Genomic DNA, 26970 nt, shown 5'->3' on the forward strand with positions numbered 1-26970 from the left:
TATTAAAAAGTCCACCTGTTTGTACTTCCTGTGGAATACTCATTGAGCTCGCCATGTTTTTTGTACACCTGCTTGGGGTTGTAGTCAGGATTGGAAAGCAGTGTAGACTCATAATTAACTTACGGTACTCACACTTAGAAAAAGCAATCGTAGTGGTTTATTATTCATTGGAGTTACACAGTGAGGACTGTCAGGGGAATGACAGAAAGTAGCACCAGGTGCCCCTACCTATCTCAGAGGAGAAGGAAAATGCAAAGAGAACTAAGTCATTTAGCTTCTGTGTTAGGCATTGGCGTGGAACACAAGAGAGAGAGAGAGAGAGAGAGAGAGAGAGAGAGAGAGAGAGAGAGATTCTCGGCTGCTGCTCCAAGAGTGCACAGTTTCACAAGTCAGACTCTGCAGCATGATTTAATGGCAGGGCTTCACCAGTCTCAGTGGGGCCTTAATCTAGGGCTAACAACGTTTAACTTTGTTTGACAATTCATTATTTTAATTTCATTTAACAACTGAAATCTTGAAATGTGAGTTTAATTGTTACATCACTCAGCAGTGTCTATAATTGGCAGCAGAGGACTGTGACTGTGGCAGCATCCCAAGATAGCCAAAGCTGGTTTCAGAGACAGTTTTAAGAAGTAGAGGTAACTGAGACACTCGGGTGACAAAGATTAAAACATTATTTAAAATAAGCAATACATGTTTACAGGTCAGTTTTACAAGATTAATGAAAGCAGTGACTGAATGACTCCTAGCATTAGAAGAGTTAATGGACCCACTGATAGGGGCCACTTGATGTTTAAAGACCTCCATGTCAGACTGCTGTCGAATTTTTGAAGACAACTTGAGCACACAGTCTCTTGTCTTTATTGTGGCCAGATAATCACCAATGTGTCCCCATTTGGTTGCCAGCCTGACAGTGAGGCAGACTAAAATCACGAAACAGAATTTTGAAACACAACAGTTATTTTAACTGTAATCAGGGAGGTTGGAGGGAGGATTGAAGTGATATAAGTAAAATTTATTTCAAGATCATTAACACCACTGATTATGTCCTATAAATAATGTTGTAACTATTTAACTGACCAAAGAAAAGTTGCAAAACTGGAAATATATTAACATATTAACGTGATTAAATCTAACTGAACACCAACCAGAATGCCATCTGAAATTAAATAGATTGAACTAACAAAGTATAAAATGACAACTGCAAACATTTCGCTTCTCATTGGATTAACGCAGCCTATAAATAAATAATAAATGATTTACAATAAGCATCTGAAGTGTATATATGTACACACTGCACCCTTCAAAAGTAATTAAAGAAAATGATCAGCATTGAAAAGTATGAATTTATGATTACCTACTTGTGAGAAGCCAGGCATAGCAAAAAAGATGAACTTATAAGTTTGAGGTTTTAAAAGAGTCTTTGTTTCCCTCTTTTAACACCCTTCCATGCTGCAGTATCCCTTCACTTATGGAAACAGATGATATCAGTTGGTGTTACTTCCTCCTGCTCACCATTGTACTGCAGTCATCTTGGATGCTTCCAATTCTGGGATGAGATTTCTCCAGTCATCTAAGTTTGCCTTTTTCTCCTTTATTAGTTCCCCCTGCATGCCTCTTTCCACAGTATTATTTTCAGTTAGTTCATCAGCTTTATCATTTCCTATCCATTCTATGGTGTCCTCTGCATCGACAGCCTCACACACCGGTATATTTTTTAGTAACAAAATGATATCATCGTTTCCTTCTTTGACTTCAGTTTCACACATGGATTCCAACTTGAAGTGTCCACCTTCTTGGTCTAGAAGAATTTTGCGAGACCATACAAGTAATGTTGATCCATAGATGCTACAGTTTTTTTCATTTACCACCCATTTTAGACTCTAATTAAAATATAAAGGATGACACAAAACAACAATTCAACAATGCACACACATTTTGCATCTGATATACAACTGAAGAAACAAAGAACAAAGGTTTGCCAACACAGCTGCTCTCTCCATATTATAATTTTAATTAATATTGTGTTTATACTGGTTGCTGGTGAGGAGGAAAGTTAGTTATTATTATTTTATTAATGATCTCATTCATAAGCAGCCATATCACAGTCATCACAGTCGCTCCAGAAAGTTATAATTAAGCTTTACTTGTTTAATCAGAATTGGACGATGACTCTCCTTGTCCACAATCTCAATGATTCGAAGCGATCTGCAATCCTGTGTAAATAAAATGTCTTGGTTTTCTTGCATTGTGTAGTCAGTCGGGAAACCTCAGATGAAGTGGAAAGTTTGCTTCGATAGAGTTTAATTATCCGATGAAATAATGGAGCTCTTGGAGCTAATAATTGCAGGTTCATTTCCAATTCATCGGAAGTTCCCTTCTGATTACCAATGAAACAACACCTCAGTGCAAATTTCCAATTAGAGAATACATATGTAATGAAATTCCTTATACACCTTTGATGTAAATGCTCAATATATATTTTCTTGAGTAGCATACAATATATTTTCAATCTCTGTCTTCCAGTAATCTTGATAGCAAAATTACAATTATTCAATGCGGATATTCGGCAAAGAGAAGATCCTAAAAGTCCTCTCAACACACCAGAGAGAATATTACAAAGAGTAATTATGCGCTCATGGATTAGTAATAGTACTGTACTACTTTGCTCATTGATTCTGTGAGTATATAGATGGTCAAGTAGGAAACATAATTCACTCATAGAATTGTGCAGGGATAATTAGTAGAATATAAAGAGATATTACAGTGTGTTCATTCTTGTTTGTGAGCACTGGAAGGAGGCGTCTAAGGATTGTTTGTTGAAGAGTGGTTCTGAAAATTTATCCATTATTAACAACACAGTATTTCCCTTATAATTGTGAATCCAGATGTGCTAGAAGCACAAAAGACACGTGATACATTTTGAAAGGCCACACGGCATTGTAGTGGGCATCCTCTTGCTAAAGGTTCAAAAAAATGATATGAAGTAAGTAGGTTGGATAGTACAGAGGGTGGGTAGTCATGAGCCAGACAGTCAAGAGAGTACTGTAACCTGCTGCAGGAATGCCATAACATGGGCAGCATCTCAATCTAGTGATACGTTTCTGGTCATGAGCCATCAGCTGATCGGAGGACTTGAGCAATTCAGTGTTGTTAGTATCCAAAAGAACTGATCAGACAGGATGCATACTGAGAGGGAAGTTAAGTTCCAAGGATGCATAACAAGAATGATTCAATAGTGGCATTCAAAATTTCTTTCCATTGTGTGGAGAACCGAAATCCAGACCCCAGGATATCATAACGGGATGCTTCGAATAGTACTCCTGTATTATGTGGTGTTACTCAGTAGTTATGTGGAGTGAAATTCCAATTGGAGCACACAAGTGGAACCATAATGGAGCATATAACAAGCTGATCCTTGTGCGGGGTCAGCAAAGGTTGCATTAACCCTAACAATATCAACGTATTTTCGATAACGCGCATTACCAAGGGGGGGCAGGGGGACTATACTTTATGCCCAACCTAAAAAATAAAAATAAAAAAACTATAATTGTATCTAACCTATATTAACAACATACTTTTTAGCATGCTCTTAGCAATATCAACACACTTTCAAAAACATCTTCTACCAACAGTCTGGGATGCTGGAGATGATGGTCACGTGTGTGTGCGGTGTAATTGCTTGTGTGAATGAATTTGTGTATATGCTTCTAGGAAGGGGGGGGGGGGGCATATTTTATCGAGCTATTTTATATGTACTTCAGAAGGAATTTTAAATTGTAACATAGACACTAAGTTGTGAGTTCGAGTCCACACATTCCCCTACTTTTAAACCGGAGTCTGGCTGTCTGCTAAAGTTATAGTGTGATGGAATCTCAAAGATAATGCACATACTTTCTAATCCACCAGTAACAGAAAAATCTTCCAGAAACAATTTGGCAAAACAGCTCTTGGCTGCTTCAAGATCATCACATCCATGTTTGACAGTTTTCTCACCCCTCTGCAGCCACCAGCCACATGCCGCCTTCCACCTTCCACCAAACACTGTCCAAACAGTTGACCATGGTGCATCAAAAAAATGGTTTAAATGGCTCTGAGCACTATGGGACTTAACTTCTGAGGTCATCAGTCCCCTAGAACTTAGAACTATTTAAACCTAACTAACCTAAGGACATCACACACATCCATGCCCGAGGCAGGATTCGAACCTGCGACCGTAGCGGTCGTGCGGTTCCAGACTGCAGCGCCTAGAACCGCTCGGCCACCCCGGCCGGCTATGGTGCATCACTACACATGAATTTATCAACTGTAATTTCCTTGTTTGAAGTTCTAGTATTTATCTTGCTGTTATGTTTTATATTTTAAGTACATGAAGCTTATGAATGATGTTTAAGCATTGTAAAATGGAGCTGCATGTTGGAAAAAGCCTAAAATTTGTGAGATATTGTTTGTTTTTGGTTTAATAAAGAGTTATTGTAAACCTTTCTTTTAAAATTTTTGGGGATACTCAGTTTACAAAGAACGTAACCAAGTTTCCCAAATGTCACCCAGATGAGGCCAATGCATGACATGATCTCTGTTCTCTGGTTATCTTTCCCAAGTTAGATTTTGTGCCCCAGATAAAGGTCTTCATTTATTACTTCCAGAGCATAGCTTCTGATGGAGCCTACAATACTGACAGAGCTCATGTTTTTTGTCTTTTGAAAGTTAATTTTGAGACTAAAGCATGGAAAACATCTTTCCATTCTCAGATCATATTTGACAGTTCATTTGTGCCATTCTTAAAGAGGATAATATCATCTGTGAAGCAAAGATGACTTGGAAACTTTTCATGTTGGTACCTTTATATCCACAGGATGGATAATTTAAAACATCCCCCATAGTGAAAATGAATAGCTTAAGTGAGATTGTCCCTCCTTGTATGATGCTGCTTCCCACAGGAATGTTTCCAATAATCCAATTGTCCTACATTTTTCATATCTAGATGATCATTCTTGTAAATGTAGCAGTTTAATTTTATGAGAAGGAAAGTTGCTACTCACCATATAGCGGAGATGCTGAGTCACAGATAGGCACAACAAAAAGACTCTCACAATTATAGCTTTCGGCCATTAAGGCCTCTGTCAACAATAGGCACACATACACAAAGACACCCACACTCACACAAATGCAACTCACACACAACTGCATTCTCAGGCAACTGCTGAAACCACACTGCAAGCAGCAGCACCAGTGGATGATGGGAGTGGTGACTGGGTGGGGTAAGGAAGAGGCTGGGGTGGGGAGGCACACAGTGAAGTGCTGCAGGTTAGCTGGGGGGGGGGGGGGAGAGTAGCAGAAAAGGAGAGAAATAAAAAGACCCGTTGCAGTTGTGGAATAATGGCTGTGTAGTGCTGATGGAATGGGAACAGGATGGGTGAGGATAGTGACTAACAAAGGTTGAGGCCAGGAGGGTTATGGAAATGTAGGATGTGTTACTGGGAAAGTTGTGACCTGTGCAGTTCAGAAAATCTGGTGTTGGTGGGAAGGATCTGTATGGAACAGGCTGTGAAGCAGTCATTGAAATGAAGGATATCGTGTATGGCAGCATGTTCAGCAACAGGGTGATTCACTCTTTTCTTGGCAACAGTTTGTCAGGGGGGGAGCAGGGGTTGTGTAAGGGTGGAGAGTATATTGTGTAGGTTCAGTGGATGACATAATATCACTGTGGGAGGGGTGGGAAGGACAGTGGACAGGACATTTCTCATTTCAGGGCATAACAAGAGGTAATCAAAACCCTGGCGGAGAATGTAATTCAGTTGCTCCAGTCCTTGATGGTACTGAGTTACGAGGGGAATGCTCCTCTGTGGCGAATGGTGGGACTTTGGGAGGTGGAGAAAGACTGGAAAGACAAGGCAAAGGAGATTTGTTTTTGTACAAGGTTGGGAGGATAATTGTGGTCAGTGAAGGCTTCAGTGAGACACTTGATATATTTTGAGAGGGACTGCTCGTCCGTGCAGATGCGGTGACCATGGGTGGCTAGCCCGTACAAAAGGGACTTCTTGGATGGAACAGGTGGCAGCTATCAAAGTGAAGGTATTGCTGGTGGTTAGTAGGTTTGATATGGATGGAGGTATTGATGTAGCCATCTTTGAGGTGGAGGTCAACATCTAGGAAGGTGGCTTGTTGGGTTGAGTGGGACCAGATGATGCAAATGGGGGAGAAGTTGTTGAGGTTCTGGAGGAATGTTGATAGGGTGTCCTCACCTTTGATCCAAATAGCAAAGATGTCATCAATGAATCTGAGCCAGGTGAGGGATTTAGGAATCCCAGAATCCTAAGCCTAGGAACCCTAGGATCCTAGGATACCAGAATCCTAAACCTAGGAACCCTAGAATCCTAGGAACCCAGAATGCACCCTGTACGTGTGCGTGTCTTATTGTTGACAAAGGCCTTAATGGCCAAAAACTATAATTGTGAGATTCTTCTTGTTGTGCCTATCTGTGACTCAGCATGTCCACTATATGGTGAGTAGCAACTTTCCTTCTCATAATGTTGTTACAGTCCATCCTGGATTTACCATTGTTTGATTTTAGCAGATTGTATCTGTTTAGTCAACATGGGGTCTGTGTGTTGTCCTCAATATTGTCCAGGTTTCAATTTTCTGAATGCCTTCTCATGTCTCTGGAGTCCATGGAACATTGTACCTCATATATTTCTCTGTCATCTGTGTACTGCTTGTATATGGTTAACAGCACTGATCCTTTTCTGAACCGTGCCTGTTTGGCTGGCTGATAAAAGTCAAATTTCTGATACAAGTGGTTCTTAATGATTTTTGCTAGCAGCTCATAAAATATAGATAAAAGACTAATATGCCTGTAATTCTTGATGTTTGTGTTGCCACCTTTTTCAAAGGGGAGAATGAACTCTGCATTTTTCCGTGACTCTGGAATCTTCTGTTCCTCAAGTCATGTAATATAGTTAAGAGTGCTTCTTCGTTATTCTCCCAATTTTAAGCATCTCACACATGCCCTGGTCTTCTCCTGGCTCCTTACAATTCTTGAATTATTCAGAACTGTTTCCATTTAATTTTTGTTGATGGGTTCCAATTTTTCCAGTGCCACATTCATAACATAACTTTGTGATTCATTATGCAGGCTTTGGCATGATAGTGATTGACTGCAGAGCTTCTGATGAAAGTCATCAACAGCTTTTATAATTTCATCTCTTTTAGTGACAATTCCAGCTTGGTTGTTCCAAATATTGTGCATGATAAGCTTGCATTTTGACTGACTGGGACAAAATACTCTCAAGTTTACATTTATTTTAATGGCCTCCTCTATCAGTCTTGTGTTTTGCATTCTCTGATCTCTTCTGATCACCTTCTTTATGATTTTATTGATGTCTCTGTATTTGGGTGCATCTCTGCCAGTGTTTCACCTTTCCTCTGTAAGGTGTTATGTTTCAAGGCCGAATCTTGAATTTTTCTGTTTTTGGATTGCACTGACTCTCTTTACTGCTGATCAATTACTTCTTGTAATTTTTTATTGTGAGCTCATTCAATTCCATTGCTCTTCAGATTTCTGTTGGTTGTTAAGAAAACTCACCATCATTTGTTCTCTCACGTTTCATGTGGAGAGTCCAAAGTTTGCACTGAAGAGATCAGTTCGTGTGAACTTTGCTCCTATCTTTTTATTAAAATCACTGAGTATTAATAAAAATGTGCTGGTTTCTGAATTTTTTGCTGTTGTCAGATTTTCACAGAACTGTTCTGGTTCTTTACCAGTTGAAGTGGAAGTAGGTGTGTATAGGCACAAGTGATTTGACTGCTAATTTTACGATTCAGTTGAAGAGTTACATAGATCACTCTGTCTGAATTGATCATAGTCTTGGTTATAAAATGTTCCCTCCTGTTGTGAATTAGCAGACCTACCCGGCCAATATGGGAATTTATATCTGAGTTATTCTGTAATAGGATGTGGCCAGACTTGAGGACAGCAATTCCTTCGTCTTTGAATCTTGTCTCACTGTTTCTGAGTATGTCCCATTTGAAGTTCTGTAATTGGGTCAATAAAATATCAATTCACCAAGCAGTGGCAGGAGAACACACATATAACGGCTGAAAGGTTGATCAACACCTGCAACCTACAGTATAAAGACTTTCCTTTTATATTAAAGACACCAACCATTTCCTAGATTGTCTGAGATCTGTGCCTATCCCTCTCCCACCACACACCTTGCTACCAGCATCACACATGTGCATGGTCTGTTCACTGCTGAACAGTTCCTCAGTCAAGGCCCACCTAATTCCAAATATAAGATGTCCTTCTTGCTCAACTGAATCAACCTTATGACTTACGTACAGATCAGGGGCACAGCCATGGGAACCGAGATGGCTCCTTCCTATGCCAACTTTTTCATGGGTTGCTTGGAGAAGGCTTACCTGGAATTCATAAGCCTTCAGCCTCTGGTTTGGTTTACATACATTAATGACATCTTTGCCATACGGACTCATGGTGAAGCTGACCTGTTAAAATTCCTTGACTCTCTAAATACATCCTCCCAATTAAGATTCACATGATCCCATGCCACTTTCCTTGATTTTAACCTCATCCTTACCAAGGGCCAGATACACACTTCTTTTCACTTAACATACTAACAAACAACAGTACTTACATTTTGACAGTTGCCACTCTTCCCATGTCAAATGTGCCCTCCCATACAGCCTTGGTATTCAAGAAAAATGTATTTGTTCCAGTTCCTTTACAGCAATACACCACCATTCTCAACTTGGCCTTCAGGGGACATAATCACCCAACCAACCTACTTCAAGAGCAGATTTCCCGTGCCATCACATCCAATCCTGGTACTGCTGATCCCACCAAATAACAACTTAGAAGTACACCTCTTGTGACTCAGTATTATACGGGTCTTGAATGTGTTAATCAGCTACTTTGACAAGGCTATGACTTTGTAAAATTGTACCCTGAAATGAGGCCCCATTCTGTCTTGACATTTTGTCCACCACATCTAGAATAGCTTTTCGCTGCCGTCCCAGTCCCCGCAATATTCTTGTCTGACCCTATACTCCTTCTGCACCCATTGCCCTGCCCTATGGCTATTACTGCTATGACTGCCCCACTGTAAAACTTGCCCTATGGACCTTGCTACCACCACCTATAACAACCCTGAAACTTTCAAAACATGTACTATGAAAGGAAGAGCCTCCTGTATAATGACACATGTTATGAAAACACTGTTTGGCCTTGGCATTAGCATGACTACCACCAAGTTATCAGTTAGGATGAATGGGCCTAGACAGAGGGTGTATACTGGCAACATACAATATCCTGCAACAGAGCATGCTTTACAACATAACAGTCACAGCCTTGGCGCCAGTTTTACCCCATGTGTCATCTGGATTCCTCCCCAAGACCCCAGTTTCTCAGAACTGCACGTAGGAAAGTAGAATTACAATACATGCTTGGTTCTCGCCACCCACCTGGCCTACTCAGTCTCAGCGTTTCTTCTCAATAACTATTCCTTTCTTCGCTCCCTTTCAGTTTTCTGTATCTTTTATTTTCTGACCTGCCATTACCTCTGCCTCCCTTCTCCCACATCTACCATATATAATCCACTTAGCTTATTGCTTGTGCAAGTGTATTGTCAGTAATCCCTGTCTTGGGTATTATCCTATCTTCTATCTTTGAGCTCTCAGGTTTTCATATCTCATCTGGTACAGTCCCCAACAGTCTGTCTTTCCTCAGTCCAGTAAATCTCCCCTGACCCAGGGTTCTGGGTTACTTTACAAAACTTTCCTTATTTCCTAAAACTCACTAGTCCTCTTCTTTCACCCCTCTTCCTTTCCCTTTAACCTTTCTGCCAGAAAAAGGAGCCACTGGCTCCAAAAGCTAGCAAATGTCAATGCCTTAACATGTGTGTTCTTGTGCTGCCATCTATACAATTACATTACATTTTCAAAAGTTGATTATTAACATTTGATGTTCTGCAGTTCATGTTGCAAACGGCCAAAATGTTCTTCTTGTGCATTTATTGTGTACTTTAATATGAGTAGTTGATCTTTTGCCTCTCCCCTTTCCATCATTTGGAATCTGTGGGGCAGACTGCTATTTCAGTGAGAGATTCCAAGTCTCCACCTGTACTTGCCTGGGGTGTGCTTGTTTTAAGTTTCTAAATTTTCATTCAGGGAAGGTTTGGACCATCTTTTCTTATTTTGGTCCAATGTGGGTTGACAAGAGGTGGAGTTTCTGTGTATGATTTAGTAGATATTTGTATATTTAAAAACAAAGATGATGTGACTTACCATACGAAAGCGCTGGCAGGTCGATAGAAACACAAACAGACACATACTTGCCTGGGGTGTGCTTGTTTTAAGTTTCTAAATTTTCATTCAGGGAAGGTTTGGACCATCTTTTCTTATTTTGGTCCAATGTGGGTTGACAAGAGGTGGATTTTCTGTGTATGATTTAGTAGATATTTGTATAATGGAAGGAAACATTCCACGTGGGAAAAATTATATATAAAAACAAAGATGAGGTGACTTACCGAACAAAAGCGCTGGCAGGTCGATAGACACACAAACAAACACAAACATACACACAAAATTCAAGCTTTCGCAACAAACTGTTGCCTCATCAGGAAAGAAGGAAGGAGAGGGGAAGACGAAAGGAAGTGGGTTTTAAGGGAGAGGGTAAGGAGTCATTCCAATCCCGGGAGCGGTAAGACTTACCTTAGGGGGAAAAAAGGACAGGTATACACTTGCACACACGCACATATCCATCCACACATACAGACACAAGCAGACATATTTAAAGATCTTTAAAGGTCTTTAAATATGTCTGCTTGTGTCTGTATGTGTGGATGGATATGTGCGTGTGTGCGAGTGTATACCTGTCCTGTTTTCCCCCTAAGGTAAGTCTTACCGCTCCCGGGATTGGAATGACTCCTTACCCTCTCCCTTAAAACCCACTTCCTTTCGTCTTCCCCTCTCCTTCCCTCTTTCCTGATGAGGCAACAGTTTGTTGCGAAAGCTTGAATTTTGTGTGTATGTTTGTGTTTGTTTGTGTGTCTATCGACCTGCCAGCGCTTTAGTAGATATTTGGTTATAATAGAGGGAAACATTCAACGTAAAAAAACAAAGATGATGTGACTTACCATACGAAAGCGCTGGCAGGTCGATAGAAACACAAACAGACACATACTTGCCTGGGGTGTGCTTGTTTTAAGTTTCTAATGTCTGCTTGTGTCTGTGTGTGTGTGGATGGATATGTGTGTGTGTGCGAGTGTTTACCCGTCCTTTTTTCCCCCTAAGGTAGGTCTTTCCGCTCCCGGGATTGGAATGACTCCTTACCCTCTCCCTTAAAACCCAAATCCTTTCGTCTTTCCCTCTCCTTCCCTCTTTCCTGATGAGGCAACAGTTTGTTGCGAAAGCTTGAATTTTGTGTGTATGTATGTGTCTGTTTGTGTTTCTATCGACCTGCCAGCACTTTCGTATGGTAAGTCACATCATCTTTGTTTTTAAATATATTTTTCCTGTGTGGAATGTTTCCCTCTATTATATTAGTAGATATTTGGATGGATTAAGGTGTTACAGCATATTCTCCTCAGTATTTGCAGGAGAATAAGAACAAATGTTTGATTAGGGCAAGGTTGCCAGTCCCTGAGATAATCCTGCTCTCGCCATGCCATGGGAGGGAACCACCTACTAACACAGCCATCACATTACATCTTGTTAATTCTCATATGAATATTGTGGCACCTTAGTTGGTTTGTTTGTTTGGAACCATCAGGGATTAAATTAATAATACACTGCACCAATTGTGAAGTACTGCATAAACAATTAGCACCACACTTAACTTTGTTCTCTCTATCTAAAGTGTACTGCCAATTGATAAGTTGTTCAACATAGATGCTATTTGCATTTATTGAGTAAGCATCAGAAGTGGTGGTGTTGTAATCATGATGAATAGATAATTTTTATTATGCTTTCAGTGTTTATAGACTGGAAGACAGTTTTGCTTAAGAATGACTTATTCTAGACATTACTGTGAGCGTTCTGTGGTCCTTGTTCCATGTTCTCATAACAGTTGCTTCTCCTTCCATGTTGGCTGGTTTGACTTTCTCTACTATTTTTGAGACTGCCTTTTTTTATCATGGTTTTGGGTCTTTTGGTCATGGCTATCAGTTCTGTGCACAGTAAACTTTCTTGATATGGAATTTATATTATTCATACCATTCAGAGTCCCTCTGTGGATGTTTACACTCTGTAATCAATGCTGCCAGGAAGTTTCATATCAGCACACACTCCACTGCAGAGTGAAAATCTCATTCAGGAATTGTGAGTCGTGTTCTCACATTTTGGGAATAGTGCCTATGACAATGTTGCTAAGAAAAATATTTTCAAAGTCTACAGTGATCAAAAGACCCATTGCCTATTCATAATGGAAGGCTCCAAAAATGTGAACCCTGGTTGGTGAATGAGTGTTTTAGTTTTCTATACACTTAAGACAGAAAAACACACTTAATTGTGACAGTTACTGACTTATGATGTTTATTTTGCAGCTAGTGCATCATTGTATTATTCATAACTGCACTCTAGTCCCGAAAACTAGTTACAGAAATGAAAGTAAGACTCATTGGCTCATACTTTGGATATTCGAGCCCTTGACAGGCGCATCTTTGAGAAAAGCAAACTGCAGCCACTTCCTAGCCTGCTGAGGGAACTTATGAGCTGGTATCTTTCCTGATAATAGTGTAGGCGAGTTTTTGGCAACAAAACAGAATATTTGTGGCAACTCTGTGACCAACGAGTTACTTCCTGGTTAGCACGGAATTATCCTGCTAAATTCACTTGGTTTTTCATGATATTTCTATCGAATAATCAGAATGATTTTCACTTAGAGTGTAACATAACGTTATCAATTTATGGTTTTTAGTCCAGGAAAGTCATTCCATGTGGAAATTGCAACTAATCTCGTCTTTTACATTGTGATTTATCGTTCCTAGATACCTAGGACAATAATGGAGAGACCAATACTTCAGCTCTGAGGTGACATAGTTGCCTGTAACATTAAGGCTGCTTTGGCTCGCTGTTCCAGTCTCGCTGAAGACCAGATTTCTTAACTTTTTGGGACAAAGCTACAAGCAGCCAGATCGAAAATCAGAGATCTTCTCCATCAAAAGTTGTCTCACTATCTCCAGTATTTCGTAGTGTAAGGTTGAATAACTTATGTTAGTGCAAACTTGATAATGCCTCCATCCACTTCTGCTGAGAGAATTTTTGGTAGCTGTGAATACACATTTTCTTTTTGAAATGTCACATTTCCATTGTATTTGCTTATGACACAAGATGACAAGTACACATAGACCATTTTGAAGTCCAAGGTTCTCATATTTTGAGAGGTGGTAATGTGGACCAAAGCAAGAAAAAAAAAGTCCAATAAACATGGGCTCTAAAGAGCATACTGTAATGTTGCTACGGTGGAACATATCTCTTCTACTGAATAAGTGCTCACAGCTCTGAGGGTATGCATCTTAGGGTCCATGTTCACTAGCCTTTTTTTTTTTGCTTTAGTCCATATTAAAACCTCTAAAAATATGGAAAGCAAAGAGCATGCAGTAGAAGATATTTTTTTTCACAATATTGAAGATAAAGAAGTGCTCATAGCTCTTAATGTTTGGTTCTTAGAGCCCACATTTACTAGACTTTTTTGCTTCAAATAATCATTCCTGTTATATCTGCGAATGCTGAACATTCCTCCTGGGGCACCGTATATATTCTTTTGCTTTATCTAACAGACCAACAAAACTCAGGTAGTTCACTAACTCCATGCCTGTAAAAATCACCTGGTTCTCCGATAAAGAAGTTATCAGATCAGGTTTGAACAGCATTACAGTAATATCACAAATTGAGTCTGCCTTGATACAAAAGACCTTGTTATTCGTTTATTTCTTAATTATCCCAAACTAGTTTCGACAACAAATATCACCATCATCAGTGCGGTTTTTTAATCTAAATGCAGAAAATGGTATGGTTGTACAAACACAGTAAAACATTATTACATTTTTACTAATCATCTTTTGAAATATAGTTTTATATTGATACTTTCATACTACCTTATTTATTGTATGCTACAGCATGTTTTAAGCAATTATTGGTGCTGTTTGTGACATATTTTCTGTGCTCTTTTTTTTTTCTGTTGCCATCATTTTACTTAGCCTTCGGTTATTAACACTGGTCCCATGGAAGCCCAGGTGAATACAGCCCCCCCCCCCCCCTTTTCACTTCCAGTGCATAATGTTGCTCCCACTGGTCTGTGTGTGTGACATGGCGCAAGTTCTGAGCAGCCCATCACCTAGATGACAACCTGGTGTAACAAGAACTGTGATTCATCTGACTAGGTGACATGTTTCCATTGATCCACAGACCAGTCCTTACAATCCCATGCCCACTGCAATCATGATGGTATCAGTGGGCTAACATTGGAATACATAAGGATCATCTGCTGTGGACCTCCATGTTCAAATATGTGTGCAGAACATTGTGCTCTGAAACACTTGTGCCAACACCAACACTGTCCTCTGTTATCAGATCTGTGAGAGATTGCCACCTGACCCTCTTCACAGGGCAAAAATGCATTGGAAATCCACATTCTGTAATGAAGCATGGATGCCCATCACCTACTCACGAGTTCACTGTACTTCAACCACATTCCATAAAACAGCCAACCATCTTTGCCATTTCAAAGATGCTTGTCTCCAGACGCTGGGCCATGACAATCTGCCATTTGTCAAAGTCGTTTATGTCTGTGAATTGCCACATTTGCACCCTGTATTGTCACTAGAATGATTCCCCATTCATCTGTGCTCTGCTTATGTAGTTTCCTGACCATGTCAAGTGCCCACATTACCACTATGTTCGTTCAGTTTCATGGTGGGCAATAGTGATAATGTTTTGACCCATCAGTGTGTATTGATGTGCATAGCTAAATCTTAATTATAAAACCTTGTAAAAAATAGAAAGTGTGTCAAATGAAAGCCATAAACATGTCACAAAAAATCAAAATGTGGCATCTGTAGCTTGTAAGTTGGTAAGCTTATTACAGTGCACTGAAGGGTCATTAATTTATTAAGTACTAGCTGCACCCAGCCACACTTCATTGTAGCTTAGTCTGGTTAAATGGAAAACAGAGAAAATAGAGAGGACATGTTTCTAATTTATGTGGGAATTGGATATACATCATAATCTCTCCCTGCCCCTTTCTCTATCCATCTCCTCCTCCTGCTCTCTATGTCCATCTCCTCTCACCCCTTCCCTTCTCTTCTCTGACTATGAGCTTTGTTTATTGTTATTGCAAATTCAGATTCTGTAGCAGTTTTCTAATCACAAGCCAGAAATACAGCTTTCCTTTTTTGCCTGTACAAACCATCTGTGAGAAAGAAACCAAAACAGCACATTGTAATGTGTACAGTGTATGTTTTAAAATATATGTAATAAGGAAGAATATTTGTGTGTGAGAAACAGTTTAAATGCTCTGCTGTTGTGATTAAAATTGCCTGCGATAAAGGCATCAAATCCACACATTTTTACAGCAGAGAATTTTCTTTCCTACAGTCAGTTTCATTGGAAACAGTATATATTGTTGTCTAAAAAATGATATAGTCTATGTCCATCTGAGTGTTTAGTAGAGCATCATTTAAAATTTGAAGTAATTCTGCGAAGAATGGATGGCCGGTGTGGCCGAGCGGTTCAAGGCACCTCAGTCTGGAATCGCGCGACCACTACGGTCACCGGTTCGAATCGTGCCTCGGGCATGGATGTGTGTGATGTCCTTAGGTTAGTTAGGTTTAAGTAGTTCTAAGTTCTAGAGAACTGATGACCTCAGATGTTAAGTCCCATAGTGGTCCGAACCATTTGAGCATTTTTGTGAAGAATGTTGTGATATCTTTCATAAAAATGTTTCTCCCTTACATATTACGTATCTGTATAAATAAAAATGTTAATGTTTATTTGTACAGAATCATATATCTCTGAAAATTCTACACCAATTGCTTTGAAATTTTGACAAAATTTTATATTCGAATAAGCACGTGTTTTTACGTACCTTCTGGAACACCATGTGCTATATAAATTATATACATATTAAATAAAAATGTGAATATATACGAAGTCTGTCTAAAAAGTATCCGACCTTTGATTTTCCCGCACAAAATAGAGACGATAGCACGGTACTGCTGTACACAGGAAAGGAAGAGACCTTTATGTGCATGCGTGAATTTTGTCCCTGCTTTCCAGCATGTCAGTTGCTGCCTGTCGGTCGCTGAGTGAGATGCTACACGTGTTCGTAGGATTACCAATTCTCTCAAGATGACTGAACACGTTGAGCAAAGATACTGCATCAAATTTTGTCAAAAGCTTTGTGATTCTCCAAGCGAACAATTCATAAGATTCAGCAGGTGTTTGGATGAGATGTGATGGGTGTAACACAAAAAAATTCAAAAATGGCCGCACATCAGTGGAGAGTGACCAGTGTTCTGGCAGGCCCCAACTACTTGTAGTGCAGCTGTTGTTGAAAGGGTGCAAAATTTGGTGATGCCAGATCATTGTTTGACTGTGCAGGAGATTGCCCAAGAAGTTGGAGTGAGTAAAGATTCTGCACATGCAGTTTTGCATGATGATTTGAACATGCACCGAGTGGCTGTGAAATTCATGCCCAAGTTGTTGTCACCAGAACAAAAGACCTCCATTTTGACGTTACACAGGACACCACCAACACTGATCCTGGGTTTCTGAACGCTGTGATAACTGGAGATGAGTCATGGGTGTACAGGTATGACCCAGACACAAAAAGACAGTCATTGCAATGGAAGCATCCCGAGTCTCCAAGGCTGAAGAAAGTCCGGCAGGTGCGAAGCAAAATCAAGGTGATGCTGACTGTCTTCTTTGATGTCCGTGGAATTGTGCATCATGAATGTGCACTGGAAGGACAAACAGTAACAAAGGAGTACCATCGAGATCTTCTCCTGTGACTCTGTGACGCAGTTCGGCGCAAAAGATCAGACATGCGGATGACAAAAAACTGGCAACTACATCACAACAACGCCCCCACACATTCATCCCACTTGATCCAAAATTTCTTGGCCAAACATGCAATTATAGCTGTTCGCCAACCTCCCTAATCTCCAGACATGGCTCCTTGTGACTTCTGGTTGTTTCCAAAATTGAAGGCCACTGAAAGGATCCCATTTTGAGAGCAGAGAAGAGAGCAGAGAGAGAACACAATGACAGAGCTGAACACCATTCCAAAAGAAAACTTCCAGAGGTGTTTCCGGCAGTGGAAGGATCGGTGGGCTAAGTGTGTGCATGCACAAGGGGCCTACTTTGAAGGGGATTAGGGTCCCAACCCCATTAGGTATTCGAAATATTTTTTCGGGCCAAAGGTTGGGTACATTTTAGACAGGTGTCGTATACCGTATGGTGCTCCAGTATGTATATAAAAATATGCAGTTACTCAAATGCGGCATTGCTTCAAACTTGCAAAGGAATCAGTGAATAACTTTCAGAGACTTAAAATTTTGAACAAACGAACATTCATATATAGACACATACACACTATATTCCAGTCCCATAAGTATATAAGAAATGTGTGCATTCTAATGCAACATTGTGTCAAAATTTGAAAGTAGTTGTCGAACATCTTTGGAGGTATAAGACTTTGAACAAATGAACATTTACATTTTTATTTATATGTGGGTAAATGTTCATTTGTTCAAAATCTTAAATTTCCAAAATTTGTTCACTGATTCCTTCGAAATTGTGACACAGTGTTGCATTTGAATGTGCTCATGTTTTTATATGCATCGTGGAGTGTCATAGAGTGTATAAATATGTGTATTGTACATAGGAGGGTGGTTTGAAAAGTTCTCGGAACCACCATGAGAGGTCAGCGCTAGCGCAATGAGTTGCTCAAGTAATATTCATTGGACTGTTGCCTGTAAACACATGCCACATCAGTGCTCTTGGAAGAGAGCTGTGGCAGTGACGTGGCTCTGTTGTTGTTCCCGCGTAGTGATTTGTGAAGATGGAAAAAATGGAGATTCAAGCAGTGATTAAGTACTTTGTAAAGAAAGGTATGAAAGCAAAGGACGTTCATGCCTGTTTCCAGAATACACTGGGAGACTCTGCTCCTTCATACTCAACTGTTGCCAAGTGGTCAAATGAATTTAAATTTGGTCGGGAGATCTTAGATGATGATCCGTGCAGTGGTTGGCCAAGATGTGTCACTACTCCAGAAAGCATTGCAAAAGTACACAAAATGGTCATGAAGGATTGCCGATTGAAAGTGCATGATATTGCTCATGCTTGCCAGATATCATCTGAAAGGGTATATCACATTTTAACTGAAGAATTAGAAATGAAAAAATTATCTGCAAGATGGGTGCCACGACTCTTGACACTGGCGCCCGCACACATGTACTGTTGCTATGGCAAAATTACACGAACTAAAATACGAATTGTTGCCACACCCACCTTATTCACCTGATATAGCTCTATCAGATTTCTGTGTCTTCCCAAAACCGAAAATTTTTCTTGGTGGACGAAGATTCACTTCAAACGAAGAATCACTTCAAACGAAGAATTGATAGCAGGAGTTGACAACTATTTTGCAGGACTGGAGGAAACTCATTGTCAACTGGAACATCGTTGGACCAAGTGAATTAATCTACAAGGAGACTACATTGGAAAATAAAAAAAAGTTTCAGTGATGTTACTTTTTTTCTATTCTGTTCTGAGAACCTTTCAAACCCTCATATTATACAACATTGTGGGAAAATTTCAAAGCGATCAGTGAAGAACTTTTGGAGATTTACAATTTTGTACAAACGAACATTTATATTTTTATTTACATAGATTAGCATTGTACACATAGCCACATGACACTGGGAAGATGGCTGCCCCATTAGCAACTTGCATCAGGGATGAAAATTGATTTCTTATTTGAATTATGTGTAGTTAATGTCTACTGAAATTAATTGGAGAATAAAGGTCCAGTACAATGATGCATATGTGACAGCAACGAATCTACTATTGGAGTTGGAAGTTCAGAAACTATATGACACTTGTGGCACCTAGAGTTTTCTCTGGGTCAGGCAGATTGCATTATGTTATCAGGATTGCTACAGCCATGGGATTGACTGTAATGAAAAACTGCTGAACACTATTGCAACAACTCTAAATGTTAGTCATGTTTATACTTTCCACATGAATGATTAAGAACTCAATTTTCATAAAGTGTCTGGAAGATGTATGCTGCGGGAGCTGACTCATGAGGTGAAAGAGCAATGTATTAGCACATGTGAAAAGTTTTTGTGAAGAGAAGAACCCAGAGACAAGACCTGGGTCCATTATAGTCAATCAGAGATGAAGAGAGCGAGCAAAAAATGGTGAAATTCCTCATTACGCAAACTGTGTAAGTTTTCATACACCTGTAAGCAACAAGTTTTGTGCTTGCCCTATTCTGGGACAGAAAGGCACCATGTTGTTGTCCATCCCACCCCTCCTGCCAGTGAAGTCATTGCAGTAGTCAATATCTTGGAAAATCATAGAAGCAGTGCATGTCAAGAAGTTCCATTTTGATGGAGAGGTAACCGATATATATTTACTGTTTTAATTTTTACTAGCTTTATATTTGGGTTCTCAGTATCTACCAGAGCATGCACGAGAACGAGAATTGTGGAATATTTTTCTTGTGCCTTCTAAAACAGCTGTAGTAAATTAGTTTTTACACTTCCTCACTTCTCAAAATTTCATTGGCAGCTCTTGGTTCGGATACATCCTCAGCAGCCATATGTGTAATAGTTTGGGGATAAAGAAATACCTCATCCTTTTGTTGCCTACATGGCAAAAAGCTGTTGTGTGCCTTATTTAATAATCTTTAAAAAACTCTATTTTATCACTTGTCTACTAATGGCAGTTTCTTTTTGCAGTTTCTGGGAAAAGGTATAAGCCTCTCATGTAAAATTCACTTATATGATTTGTAAATTTATTGGATGATCACTGTAAACATAATTAATTGCTCAATGTGATTTGTGTGCTTACTGTGAAACAAAAGGTTACTGATTTCTCCTGTTTCATACTAACATTCATGTGTCACTTAAAACACATTTGTAATACAAAAACATCAATTTATGAGCCTAGTGATGTATAGGTATGTTTGTCTAATTAAAGGCTAAAACCAATTTTTGTGTAATTTCTTAAATGCTGTACCCATTGTCGTGGAAACTCTTGGAAGGTGCAACATGTGAAATAAGGGAAAGGTAACCACTCATCTACAGCGGACAGATGTGTGGTGCATAGAAACACATAACAGAAAACACTATTCACATGACCTTTCATGCTCATGCTCCTTTTCTAGTAAAAGTACACACAGACACCCAAATGCACGCTGCCATGGTCATGAAAGTGTGCATTTCAGTGTCCCTGGGGTTGTGTGTACTTTCACTAGAAAAAAGAGCAAAAGTTTGAAAGGTAGTGAGAACTGTGTTCTCTGTTAAATGTCTCTATGCTTCACATATCAGTCTGCTATAGGTGAGTGGTTGCCTTTCTCTTATTTTACATACTCATTATAATGTTATAAGATAATTTATTTGGAATTTTTAAGCAAATTTACATTTTTTTAATGACCAACTTCAGTAAGCTACTTTTGAATTACAGCTAGCCTTACCATGCTTATGCTGTAATTTACTCCTTTGATGTTGCATGACTGTAAGAAGGGAGCCTCATATGTCATGTACTACCATATTGTTACTAAAGAAGAACAGCGAATTTTTGCCTTTTCTGCAGACAGTCTCCAGTGTCACACATGTTTCTCTTGCATTGTGGTTGATAATTTGATTGTTGAGAACTGGCCATAAAAGAGAGTTATGGCTATTTTAATATATTATAGCCAATAGGATTTTAATGTGAATCATTCATAGCATTGCCATTTATTACCTCTTAGCTTGCATATTAATAAAGTCACTCTAGAATAGTAAAATTATTCATTTCGGTTGTTCCAGCAATTACCCTGCACAGCGAGTGAAAACAACAGATGATGGAGCAGTAGGTGTAGTGGGGACAGTTAGTTTACTGCAAAACAACACATTATCCAGTCAGCCAATCTCAAGCTATGACTGGAATCCAGATAAAATAGGACTGGCCTTATGTACAGCATTTGATCAGACATTACGTGTTGTCATTGTAACTAAATTAAATAACTATTAAGCACCAAAATAAAAAGTAAATTTTATGAAAGAAAGACTAATTCATAACTTTAAAACAAATGATTCAGTGTGCAGTCTGTAACCTTCTCCTTTTTGTTGTCATTAAAACTTTTGCACTGCAACCATTTGTAAGTGTGCTATTTGCAGCAGTATCAACACAGGTCTTACGATGATGATTAATGGTCATTTGTCATTTCAAAGAAAATAAATCCAGAGAAGAGAAGTTTATGTTCAAGAACACAACAGTAATTTATTGTAAAATTATTTTTGCCAACCTTCTGGCAGATAATCAGCATAAGTGAGGTATTTCGTAGATTTAGAAGTAAGCCAAAGGGTAGTGTTCATATTGCTTAGATCGCTTTAGGAGAAAAATAGATTCTCCATACATTATTCATGAAATATGAACTAATATTCATACCTTCATTATTAATGATTTTCTTTCCAAAGTCATCAGAATTTTGAGTAGTTTGTGAGGAGGTGAGTCATTTTATGTTTGATATTGGTAATTTATATAAGCGTAAGAGAAATTAAACAATCTGGATTTATTTCTCTCACTTGAAGTCCCTTACTAGATTATATTACATGTTATTAATTTGAGTGAAACAGTTTTACAAAGAGACTATGACATACACATAAATATGATGATAGATATCTGAGTACTGGCACTGTGTAGTTCTATTGTACTGCATCTCTTGCATATTGAGCCTCTGGGCATTACACTCACATTAACATTTATTAGATGTACTGTGTATTGCCAGAAACTTTATTTTGCTGTAGTATTTGTGGACATGGAGTGCTAACTGGCACTGAATTGGGTGCTAAGTTGGTGAGCCCTTACCAGGCTGTGATTCTAATGGATATAAAAGTCTATGTTCTTTCAGCCATTATACAGTGTTTCACCCCTCTGCTTCCGGCAGATGCAAGTGTACACAGAGCGCTACAAACTTTCAGTAACAAGAATGTAGAAAAATTAGTAATTTTGTTGTTTCATAGCTCTCATACTGGAAATGTCAGCTAACTATGCAGGATGAATACCAAATCATGTTTTTAAACGTAGTGCTATTTTGGGTCAGGTAATATGGGATATGATGATTATGATGAGAGGTTCCATACTCCGAGGAGCCTAGGGGACGATGCGGGAGACCCACACCACTGTACTAGGCAAGTTCCTAGTGGAGGTGGTTTGCCATTGCCTTCCTCTGACCTTAATGGGAATAAATGATGATTATGAAGGTGACACAACAACACCCAGTCATCTCGAGGCAGGAAAAATCGCTGACCCCAGCGAGAGTCGAACCCGGGACCCCGTGGGCGGGGAGCAAGTACTCTACCGCAAGACCACGAGCGGCGGACAATATGGGATATAGAGTCCCAGAATGAAAATTTTACAAAGCAAGACATTGCAGGTGAGCTGTAGAGGGTAAACAAGTACAGACAGCTATCATAATCAATGTCATTTGTAATTTCTTTCAAGAGAATTAAGTTGGTGTTAGAACAGTTGTTTACGCCTGGTGGCAGAGTCACATATGGTGTCGTTCCAATTACTTCTATCATTAGGTTAGATAACACCAGTCACAGCTTGGTTAATAGCAAAGTAACTAAAAAATGGAAGTGACCATCATTGTCATGAGGTTAAAATATGAATGGTTGTGAGTATCAGAGCAGACCTTTTTTATGGTAGGGAGTTTTAACAGAGAAAAATAACAACAGTGTAACTCAAGCAAATTACAGCTGTGCAGACAGTTATTAAAAATGTTTAGGAATCACCAGAACTTTTCCTCACCCAATTTTAATTTGGTCAGTATAAATGTCAGCTGTGCTTGTTGCAACAGATTATTCAAAGATGAAAGAGTAAAATTAATGAACTACTTACATTCATGAATTAGATTCATTAAACCCAGTTAACGTAATGCCCCCTCTCTGAACATATTTGATCACTAATATACATATATATTATGTTTTACAGGACTTAAGTTAGCAAATATGGTGGCAGTAGTTGTCACTTACACTAGGAATTGCTATATATTTAAGGACATTGGTACCAATAAATTTTGTCAAGCAGCATTTGTGTACATGTACAACAAAAAGGGCATTTCATAGCAAATCCTATGTAACCTAGTATGCATGCTGATCTCCTGCAGGGTATTTTAACATATCTATAAATCATAAATCATCTGCATGTTCAGTGGGTCTGCTTACAGAAAAAAGTGTTTGCTGACAGTTTAAATACAGTTTCTTAAAACACTCTTGTAGCAAAAGTTTGTTGCAGCAGCACAATCATTTAATTTAATCCCTTCTGTATCCTTTTCAACTAAGGTAGCAAACTTCTTGAAAACAGTAACGTGTAATGCATTATATCACGGCAAATGATGGGTTACACTGTCTGTACTTCTAAAAGATGAGAGATGATGGAGATATTAATTTTTTTTATTAATAGTTAAGTTTCAGGCAGCATATTGTGAGAGAAATGGTCTATTATTATGTGCAGTTAATATAAGGTACATGGACACAGCATATTATAATTCCTCCCTCTCTCTTGTGAATAACTTAAGAATCACTTGTTTTATGTGATTAACAAGAAGAGAAGATAGAATAAGAGTGGTTTTAAAAAATTGTCACAATCAGTGATTGTTGGTCTGCTACTAATATTGTGATGCATGATTGTGGAAAGAAATATAAGTGTTAGATCTTCAAATTTAACACATATATTTCGGACAACACAACAACACATATAAGTCACTGAGTAAGTGGACCTGTGAACAAGTCGGCATTTGATTAAACACTGAGTCTCAGTCTAGCGGCCGCTGCTCGGCTGGCCGCTTAGGTGGCACAGCTGCTGCATGGCTGGCAGACAGCGCCACACGTAGAGGACGTGCGTAACTGCGTAGCGGCACTTTGAATAATCGGCGAGTCACAACACTTTTCCCCCCTTTGAAATGGTTGCACTGGTCTTGATGGAGGTGTCCTGGAGATGGCTAACATCCATAGGCGTTGTTTGACTCACCGTAAAGTCTCGAGGAGGAGGCTTCCCGTGCGGACGGAAGTGTCCCCGATGATAACGGGTCGTGATGACAGGAGACGTAGGGGTCGAATCTGCTGGGGCCCCATGCACCAATCCGCCCCTTGTGGCAAGTCCACTTGATATGACAGGAGACATGGGCGATGTGTCGGCGTCCGTTGGAGGAGAAGGCGAGTAGATGTACTCTGACAGAGGATGGTCCTCCGGTTCCTGCATGGGCACGTCTCCTGGTGGCGGCCGTTCTGGTGCTGGCATCGCGATGACGGTGAGAGGGCTGCGTTGTGAGTATTGAGAGATGCCAAGATCCCGAGCATCAGGTAGAGCCAAAGGTGGTGTGGTGGCATTCGGAACAGGCGTTGCTGGCACCCGAGGCCGAAGCTGGTCCGAATGATGCACTGCAACACCCGTGTCCGTCTGGATTTCATACAGGCATCTGCCACAGTGTCGCAAGATGCGGCCCGGGCTCCATTTTGGCCGCCTGCCATATCCCCGTACCCAGACGAGGTCGTCGGCAGTGAACCGGCCAAGTGAAGGCACCCGCGGCCATGAGGTGGGAGGCTGCAGAAGATGAAGTAGCGTGCGGGGCTGTCGGCCATGTAAGAGCTCAGCCTGGCTGTGATTGCCCATGGGGGTGAAACGGTAAGACGCCAGGAACTGGAGAAGCGCATCATCAGCAGCAGAAGAAGTCAGAAGTTTCCGCATCTGAGCCTTAAATGTGCGGACCAGTCGTTCAGCCGCACCATTGGATTGTGGATGGAACGGCGGGGCCGTGACATGCGTAACGCCGTGACGAGAACAAAAATCCACAAAGTCGGAAGAGGCAAATTGCAGACCATTATCAGTAACAAGAGTAGAGGGGAGGCCTTCCAAAGAAAAAATGCAGGCGAGAGCACTGGTGGTTGCCGTGGTGGTAGGTGACGTGCAACGGACAATGAAAGGAAAGTTAGAGTAGGCGTCAATTACGAGGAGCCAATAAGTACCTAAAAAGGGTCCCGCAAAGTCAGCATGAATGTGCTCCCAGGGCTTCTCAGGCGAAGGCCACGGTGACAAAGATGACTACGGGGCAGCGGCCTGTGACGCACAAGGGCCGCAGGCAGCGACCATGTGTGCGATTTCAGAGTCGATGCCAGGCCAGTACACATGACGGCGCGCCAGAGATTTTGTGTGAGACACACCCCAGTGCCCCTGGTGAAGGAGGCGCAAGACCGAAGCATGCAAAGACGCAGGTACCACAACACGCGGCGAAGCATTGTCAGTGGAGAGGAGGATAACACCATCCCTAGCCGTGAGGTGGTAGCGCAAAGTGTAGTAGTTCCGCAACGGATCAGAAGTCTTAGCGGACGGGCGATCTGGCCAACCTTTCTGAATACAGCGTAAAACCCGGGAGAGGGTAGGGTCAGAACCCGTAGCAGCCGCCAGCCTGTCCCCAGTGATGGGGAACCCGTCCACAACCCGCTGCTCGGCAACATCCAGGTGGAAACACAAAAGTTCGTCCCTATCAAATGCCTGATCCGGACCCATGGGAAGGCGACACAAAGCATCAGCATTCGCATGTTGAGCCATTGGCCGGAAATGAATCTCATAATTGAAACGGGACAAGTAAAGAGCCCAACGCTGGAGGCGGTGTGCAGCCTTGTCGGGAAGTGACGTTGATGGATGAAACAAGGAAACAAGTGGTTTGTGATCCGTAACAAGATGAAATTTTGAGCCATAGAGAAAAACACCAAACTTATGAAGAGCATAAATGATGGCCAAAGCTTCTTTCTCAATTTGAGAATACTTTTGTTGGGCATCCGTGAGCGTTTTGGAGGCATAAGCGATGGGTTGTTCCGAACCGTCAGAAAAACGGTGCGCAAGGACTGCACCGACCCCATATTGAGAGGCGTCTGTGGCAAGAATAAGATGTTGGCCAGGTTGATAAGTAGCCAGGCACGGGACCTGTTTCAACATAGTCTTTAATTTCCGGAAAGCCGCGTCACATGACGCGGACCAGTGAAAAGGCACATTTTTATGCAACAGGCGATGCAACGGCTGAGCCACCGACGCCGCAGATGGTAAAAACTTGTGATAGTATGCTATTTTCCCCAAGAAGGCCTGCAGTTCCTTAACAGATGTAGGGCAAGGAAGGGCATCGATCGCAGCAATAGTGTGTTGAAGCGGACGAATACCATCCCGAGAGAGTTGAAACCCCAAGTACGTGATAGATGCCTGAAAAAATTGTGATTTCTGAAGATTACACTTAAGACCGGCAGTCTGTAAGACATTAAAAAGTGTGCGGAGATTTTGAAGATGTTCTTCAGTGGTGGAGCCAGTGACAACTATATCGTCCATGTAATTGATACACCCCGGGACAGGGAGCAATAATTGTTCCAAGAATCGCTGAAAAAGAGCAGGAGCGCTAGCAATCCCGAATGGCAAGCATTGGTATTGATAGAGGCCGAAAGGCGTGTTAAGGACCAGAAACTGCTGGGAAGCAGCGTCGAGAGGAAGTTGATGATAAGCTTCCGACAGGTCAGTTTTAGAAAAATACTGTCCTCCAGCGAGTTTAGTGAACAGTTCTTCAGGACGGGGCATAGTGTAAGTGTCGATGAGGCATTGAGCATTTACAGTGGCTTTGAAATCGCCACAGAGACGAATATCACCATTGGGCTTAGCAACTACAACGACAGGAGAGGACCACTCACTGGAAGT

At 40.6% G+C, this 26970-nt stretch overlaps 1 protein-coding gene across 1 annotated transcript in view; it reads left to right on the forward strand.

The window, feature by feature from the left end:
- Positions 1 to 21318, forward strand: part of LOC126471479 (dynein axonemal assembly factor 10) — a 173481-nt gene extending 152163 nt beyond the window's left edge. Inside the window, exon 8 of the mRNA XM_050099685.1 lies at positions 21057 to 21318. Coding sequence (XP_049955642.1) covers positions 21057 to 21261 — 205 coding nt within the window. The 3' untranslated portion in view covers positions 21262 to 21318. The remainder of the gene's footprint in view (positions 1 to 21056) is intronic.
- The last annotated feature ends 5652 nt before the right edge of the window (positions 21319 to 26970 follow it).

The sequence above is a fragment of the Schistocerca serialis genome, chromosome 1 (assembly GCF_023864345.2).
Source record: "Schistocerca serialis cubense isolate TAMUIC-IGC-003099 chromosome 1, iqSchSeri2.2, whole genome shotgun sequence".
Classification (NCBI taxonomy): Eukaryota; Metazoa; Arthropoda; class Insecta; order Orthoptera; family Acrididae; genus Schistocerca; species Schistocerca serialis.